Source organism: Eubalaena glacialis, chromosome 7 (assembly GCF_028564815.1).
Source record: "Eubalaena glacialis isolate mEubGla1 chromosome 7, mEubGla1.1.hap2.+ XY, whole genome shotgun sequence".
NCBI lineage: Eukaryota > Metazoa > Chordata > Mammalia > Artiodactyla > Balaenidae > Eubalaena > Eubalaena glacialis.
Window position 1 is genome coordinate 101,839,020 of NC_083722.1, and position 7,797 is coordinate 101,846,816.

Below are 7,797 nucleotides of genomic sequence, written 5' to 3' on the forward strand. Positions count from 1 at the left end.
GAGCTAAGAGTCTAGGGCCTAGAAATAGAATCAGTCGCCGTGTTTGGAGTCAGGGGTGTGGGTAGGGGCATGTATTAAGTGAAAGAAATAGGTTTGACAAGTGTTTAACAAGATGACAAGGTAGACATGGCGTGTACTTTCTTAGGATTGGTCAAAGGTACAGTTTCTTAGAGAACGTTGACTCAGAGTAAGGATGTTATCAAATACGTTATATGTACTCATAGTTTTTGCTTTTCGTAAGGCAGAAAGGATGTACCTGGGAAAGATAGAGTGATAATTGGGACACCCCTCTCCGCTTTCCTTGTTTTTCAAAGCACGTCTACCAACCAGATGGCGATGTTTATTCTCAGAGTTTATGGCTACTGTATTTATCCTGATCCCCAGGCTTATCCATTATCTTAGAATATTTATACATTATATTTTATAGGATGAGTGTAGAATTTTAAAGGCTTATTTACATGTTTACTGTTAGATAAAAATGGTTGAAACTCATTCCTCCACCCTTGGTTGTTAAGATCATATTCACTCTTTGGTAAAGATTTATTAAGAAATAACAGAATGCATACGGTAGACTTAGAATATTTTAAATAGAAGTTGGCAGCCACATGTTGAAGTAAGGACATCTGCATGGTAGGAGTTAGAGTAAATGCTAATTTGAATGATTAAATGAATGAGATAGGCCACCAGTCACATAAATATACTTTAATTATGGCATGACATAACATCCTGATTTTAATGTCTACAGGTATGCATATGATATGCTTCTGTGACATTTTCTTACATAAAATTTACTCAGTATCTTTTCTTTTTAAAGGTGCTAGTACTCGGAAACAAGAGAGATCTTCCTAATGCCTTGGATGAGAAACAGCTAATTGAAAAAATGTATGTCTTAAGAATGAGTGATGGTTTTTTAAAAAAAAATTTGGTTCTAAATTATACTGTTTGCCCACTGCTTTGTTTAGCATTGCTGTATTATTCAGTAATGATCATAGTCACGTTTTGGAGTAGATAAACTTGACATACTAGAAAAGTGAACCCATAAATTTTTTTTTTTCTCTTAAACATTGTTTTTAAAATTAATTAATTAATTAATTTTTGGCTGCATTGGGTCTTTGTTGTGGTGCACGGGCTTCTCATTGCAGTGGCTTCTCTTGTTGCGGAGCACGGGCTCTAGGCGTGCAGGCTTCAGTAGTTGTGGCACATGGGTTCAGTAGTTCTGGCTCATGGGCTCTAGAGCTCAGGCTCAGTAGTTGTGGCGCACGGGCTTAGTTGCTCCGCGGCATGTGGGATCTTCCCAGAACAGGGCTTGAACCCTTGTCCCCTGCATTGGCAGGTGGATTCTTAACCACTGCGCCACCTGGGAAGTCCCCGTAAAATTTTAGTTATTAGTAAAATAATTTCTTCTGTATAGTAATTAAAAAAACAAGCAAAATTGAGCAGCGAGTGAAAAGATGACAGTTGTTTTAAGCACAGACTTATTTTCTTAATTCTGCTTTTTATAGGAATCTGTCTGCTATTCAGGATAGAGAAATTTGCTGCTATTCAATTTCTTGCAAAGAAAAGGATAATATAGGTAAGAAATGACTGGTGTTTGTGGAAGAAGTGGGTATCATTAGAAGGGATGTCTCATGCTTTTTACTGTTTATTATCTCCATTTCTGTTTAAGTGATTTCCCTTATAAAATACTATTGCTTTTCCCTCAGGAAAAAGAGTACACATTATACCTTTTGACAACAAATATAATATCCTGAATCTGCTCCATGCTATTTAAAGAAGTAAATGCAAAAGAGACATGAAGTTAAGCATTATGTGATATCAATTTATTGTATTAATTTTTGCAGAGCTAGTGTCCAGCTGTGCATTGTAACAGGATGATGTTTTTGAAATAAGACTTTACAAAAATCGGTGTATAGGCATTATTATGGTTTTGCATGTATCAAAATCACAATATATTACTGCAATATGTTAACACTCTAAAGGATAAGGCCAGCATACCCTTTATCTACTTAATGTCTGTATTAATTTCCTAGGACTGCCATAGCAAAGTACCACAAACTGGGTGGCTTAGAAACAGCAGAAATTTATCCTCTCAGGTTCAGGAGGATAGAAGTTTGGAATCGAGGTATCAGCAGGACCATGCTCTCTCTGAAGGCTCTAGGGGAGGATCCTTTCCTGCCTTTTCCTGGCTTGTGGTTCCCGGCAGTCTTTGACGTTCCTTGGTTATAGATGCATCACTCCATTCTCTGCCTCTGGCTTCACATGGCCTTCTCCTCTGTGTGCGTGTCTGTGCGTCTATTTTCTCTTCTTATAAAGACACGTTACTGGATTAAGGTAGGCCCTAATCCAGTATTACCTCATCTTATATCTGCAGAGACCCTATTTCCAAGTAAATTCTGAGTTTCCGGGTGGAGGTGAATTTTTAGGGGACACGATTCAAGCCAGTACAGTAGTATCCTAAAGAATAAGTATATCTGACTCAACTTTAGTCTCTTAACTAATTTGGTGAGGGATTATTTAATAAAAGTGTATTGGCGTGGAGAGGATCAAAAGGTTGAAGAAAGAAAGTTAAGTAGAAAGGTTAAAAGAAAAGATAAACAGAAGTGTTTGATGAGATGAAAGGCTATTCAGTGTTAAGACAGCTGCTTGAGTGAAAAGACCTGTAACTGTGCAGTAAAATAAACTCACCAGTAAAAGATACCTTCATGGCAAAAGCTTCTCAAGCTCAGTCTCGTCTGGCATGATAGACTCAACCAGAGTTTGAAAGGAGAGTTTAATGCATGTGCCTTGAAGCAGATGGGTAGGAACCTAGGGTTTTTCATGGCTCCTTCACTTCTCCCAGTTTGGTGGTCACTGGTGAAAAAATTTCTCTCTGTGGGTCACTATATAAAAAGAGGCTATCCATCAGTGCTGCGTAGTGGCTAGAAACAGCGTGGGCTTTGGAGTAAGGCAGCCTCAGGCTGGAACACCCGGTCCTTAGTTACTTTCTGACTGGCCATCGACAGAGCGCTTAAACTCCCTGATCCCTATCTATAAAATGGGGATGATGGCAACAACTTCAAAACTCTCTTATGAGAGGGAGTGAGAAAATGAATTGCATAGTGTTTGACATATGGTGGACATCACAGGGATGTGTTCATCTTCTCTTGCTGCTGTCAGTTAAAAACAAGGACTAAAATTACAGGCGTGCTCCTTCTGGAGACTCTAGAGGAGAAGCCATTACTTTGCCCTTTTCAGCTTCTAGAGACTGCCTGCATTCTTGGCTCATGGCTCCTTCCCCATCTTCAAATTATCTCTCTCTGACCATTCTTCCATGGTCATATTTCCAATTGAAAAAGTATATTGGAATAAAATGTAATAAATCAATAGTGCCAAAACAGTGTGTTTAAAAGGCATTCTGACACGTTTCTTTAACCTTCATTCACTATGTATTGGTTCTCACCAGACTTAACTTGTTTTCCAAGTCAGTTCCAGTCCATATCTCGGCTCCTTCCCTCCTCCCCTCAAACATACTCTAATTAGCTTATAGTATTGATGGTTTTCTGGCTGATTCTGGGCTTCCTTTAAAGACCACCCAAAACAATCTGAGCCCAGTACTTGGCTGATGGACACAAACTCGCCTCTATTAAATGGATAGAGTAAGTGACTTGTTATTTTGGGAGCATCCAGTTAATTTGAGAACAGACTGTTCGAGCACTTAGGGTTACTAGAGTGTACTTAAAATGTTTTTCCGATGTTGAGGGGAACTCTCTTAAATTTTAAGTTGTGCCCCCAAGAGAGCATTTACTTACACAGCAGTGGTTCTCATTGAGGGATTTTTTTTCCCCCTGGAAATATTTGGCAATGTCTGGAGACATTTTTGGTTGTCGTAATGAGGAGAGTGATGCTGGCATCTAGTGGGTAGAGGCCAGGGTGGTTCTAAACATCATACAGCCTCCACAGCATAGAATTGTTCAGCCTAAAATGTCAGTAGTGGCAAGATTGAGAAACCCTGTTCTACACTAACCGTAATTTTTAGTATGTTGTGCTATTCTGTAAATCCATTACTCCCTTATATTTTCTCTGGTATTTTCCAACATAGGGGGAAAAGAGTGTTTGAAGGGAGAAAAAAAGTCCTTTATTTTACCGCTGTGACAGACTAACCAGATACTTTGCTGAAAAAACCTTGTGAGCTCACTTATGAAGCAAATGCAGGAGAGCTGATGAGAACTTCTTTTGCTCTTTGAGGCTGGTCTTCACAGTTTGTTGTAGAGCTCCATAGTCACCAGGTTTGTGATTGTAGAACTCCTGGTTCACTTCATATTATCAAGCCCAAGGAAACTAATGCACTCTTAACTAGGTTCAAAATTAGTTTGTAAAGCCTGTTTATTTGGAGCAAGAGGTACAACTAACAGCCAAGTCAGGTAGACTTCTTGAATAATGAAGTCTCAGAACACCCTCCTTAATTTCAGCTTTTTTATAACATATTTTAGTGCCAAATTTATGAATTTACTAAATTGCCCCAAAAAGTATTTCAGTGCACATGGGTTGTATGTTATACTTCCAGCTTCCTAATGTGGCACACGAGGTACCTTAGTTTCAATAGTAATTTGTCCTCAAACTACACATAGAAGAGATTACATCAGGGAAGCTGATCTTTGCAAAGATGGCTTATACTTGTGGCTCTTTTTGTCATGGAAGATAACTCCTCCTGCATCTGAATATCTTATTTCTTTGCCTTTTATTCTGATCTTAAGGATTCATCTGTCTTTAGGATATGACGTATGTCCAATGTCCACAAGTTTTTTTAAGTGAATTTCTTAAATATTTAAACCTTGTCATTTCACTTTCAGATTTACCTTTTCCTCCATTCAGTTCAAATGAGTGTGGCTTTGCTCTTATTACACACTGCTGTCTTTCTTTTGAAGTGCAAATGACCTGCTCTGGCAGTTGGGTTAAATGATGGTTTCCACAACCCTGGTTGTGTTTGTTCAGATCTCAGCTCTAGGCTGTTCTTTATATACAGTGTTTGGTTTACAGTTTCTCTAATGCATGTTAGCTGGGAAACTGGGAGACTGAATGTGCGCTCGTCTTTCAGGCTTGGAGAATAGAGTGCTGCTTCTAATAGATGCCCACATGCCCTTTATGTGGATAACACATTTCAGAGAACTCAAGGACAGTAATTCAGTGTTTTGACTTAGCTGCCTTCTCCTGTCAGTCTAAGTGCTTTTCCTGGCTGTTCTCGGCCACTGTAGCTTCAGTTGCCACCTCTATGATGCTATCTTGCCAGTCTCCATCTCTTCCTCAGATCTGTACAGCTGAAACTACCTGCTGGACATCTCCATGTGCTGCCTCCTCCACCTCAAACTTGGTGTGCTTACTGCCGAATTCTTAGTCTTTTTTTCTCAAGCCTGTTCTTCCTTCAGCTGCTGTTAGTGAGCAGCTCCATGACACACACACTTGTTCAAGCCGGAAGAGCCTTTCTCACCCGCTGCATTTGGTCAGTCCTGGTAGGTTCTGTATTTTGAACGTGCCCCTCATTTTATTCCTCTCCATCCCTATAGCACTTGATTTGCTTCAGGCCTTCATCCCTTTCCTCTTCCTGTTGTGATAGTCTGTATACTGGCAGCCTTCCAGGTTGCCCTTCTCGGTTGCCATTGTTGAACTTACTACAATAAACTTACAGTTTACAATAAACAGTATGGTTTCCCTGCTTAAAATTCTCCAATGACTTCCTGTTGACTTGAGAATAAAATCCAAACTTCTGAGCATCTTAGAATGGCATACAAGGTTATCTGGCTCCCTCTAGGCCTGTGGTTCTCAACTGAAAACAATTGAGCTCTGCAGGGGACATTTGGAGATAATCTGGAGCCATTACTTGTTGTCACAGCTGAGGATGGGGAGTGGTGATAATGGCGTCTTGTGGTCATGGTTATAGATGTTGCAGAATATTCTACTGTGCACAGCAAAGAATTATCCAGCCCCAAATGTGAAAAGGGGGAGCTTGAGAACCCCTGCTCTAGCCTTAGCAATGAGCTAAGGCTACCCCCCTTACCCATCCCTGTGCGTCAGCCACATCTTATCACTTGTAATCCAGCCAGAGCTCCACGTAGTTTCACACCTCTGCTTATTCTATGAGTTTTGCTCTTTCTTTTGCCTGGAATTCTGTGGAGGCTGTCCCCCACAACCGGACGACTACCTGCATGTTTTCCAGCACACTGAAAGCTCCTCGAGGGCAGGGAGTGGTTCTCCCGTCTCTTTGCATCCTGGAGCTTCACACAAAATACCTGATCTTACAGGCAATCAGTAAACTTTTGAATGAATAAAGGAAGGCACAAGCTGTTCTGTATACAGTTTAACTTTTAAATTGGAGACTCTTCAGTCTCTCGTGTTTCCAGATTAACCTCTTGAAGGTCAGGGAATGAAGAACAGTAGGATAGATACAGATATCTATGTAAGTATAGTAGTATAGAGGCAGAAAGGAAGAGGGCAGGTCCAGCATATGCTTTGAAATAGCTGCGTTTTAAATATTCTCTGATATTTAGTTTCTTAACTTTGATATCTCAACATCTTCACTTTTTTCCCCTCCATCTTTAGATATCACACTTCAGTGGCTTATTCAACATTCAAAATCTAGAAGAAGCTGAAGCATCTCCTGAAGTCTTCCAGTCCTTCCTGGCTATAATCTTAGAATTATTGTCCGTTCCTCTGAAGTACTTCCCAGAATATGGTCCTTCCTAAACCCAAGAAATTGCCTTTTTCAGAGTTTATTTCTCATGTGCACTGCTGAAGATGTGTATCCTTAATCCTTCATAAAGAATCAGCTAGAGTTGTCATGATAAAGTCAGCACACAAAAAGCCTTCTTATACATACTTGTCTTAAACAGTGTGTAGAGCTTTTTTTAAAAAAACACACTTTTGACCATCTTAAATCAAGAAAAATTGCATATTTCTGTTCTGGTCTTTCTGGGCCAGGTTTTTATATTGGTTTTCAGTAAATGTCTGTCTCTGATATTTTATTATAGAGTCCAGTAGCTTAATACTGATACTGACTTGATACAGCATGAAGTTTCTAGTGCCACACACAGTATTTAGAAAACCTTTAGCCTGACTCATGTGGGATAGAAACAAAATGTTTATGTATCACAAATGCATGTGAAACGTATAATTACACCTTAGGAATTTAAAAAATGGTCTGCAAAGAGTGAACAGAGGCACCAGATCAATGTTGTTATTGGCTCTTTACACTGGCAAGATCTTGGGTGATGAATTTTAAACACATTCTGCTTTCTGAGAGTTCTTCTCCAGATAGCAGTTGGGGGTACGGGAGGAACTGAGGCATGCTGTTTTGTATCTGTCCAGATCATTACTTCTATATTTTTTCTTTTCTTTTCCCTGGTTCAACACACTTTTTTAAGGGGTTGGGAATTGAAGATTTTCTCAAAAGCTTTCATGAATTTAGAGCATTCCAGCCAATATAATAAAACGTGTTAAGAATGTCAGACTGTTCAAACACCTGTTTGTTCTTTCTCTCTCCGGTCATTAAACCAGTGCTGCTGCATGACACTGTAACTCTTGACTTTTTATATTCAGTCGTAAAGTTGACTTTCAGCACAGTAGATACTTATAAACAAATAAAAATTCTTATTTTTCTCTCTTATCGATGTAAGGTTTGGCACTCTTTTGTCTGGTGCCATTAGACATCTTGTTTATTGTGACAACTCTAGACCTGCCTGCTTTATCTGATGTAATCATGCGCAACGGCTGCAGGTTGTTGAATAATCACACAGAGGTGAGGAACCGATGCTGTCTATTGTTTGC

The 7,797-nt window shown here is 39.6% G+C and overlaps 1 protein-coding gene across 2 annotated transcripts in view; it reads left to right on the plus strand.

Annotated features, from left to right (window-relative positions):
• Positions 1–7,478, plus strand: part of ARL8B (ADP ribosylation factor like GTPase 8B) — a 60,310-nt gene extending 52,832 nt beyond the window's left edge. Inside the window, exons 5-7 of one of the 2 annotated variants that reach the window (XM_061195557.1) lie at positions 815–882; positions 1,503–1,573; positions 6,574–7,478. In XM_061195557.1, coding sequence (XP_061051540.1) covers positions 815–882; positions 1,503–1,573; positions 6,574–6,623 — 189 coding nt within the window. In that variant the 3' untranslated portion in view covers positions 6,624–7,478. The remainder of the gene's footprint in view (positions 1–814; positions 883–1,502; positions 1,574–6,573) is intronic. The other variant, XM_061195558.1, reaches the window with a different exon arrangement.
• The last annotated feature ends 319 nt before the right edge of the window (positions 7,479–7,797 follow it).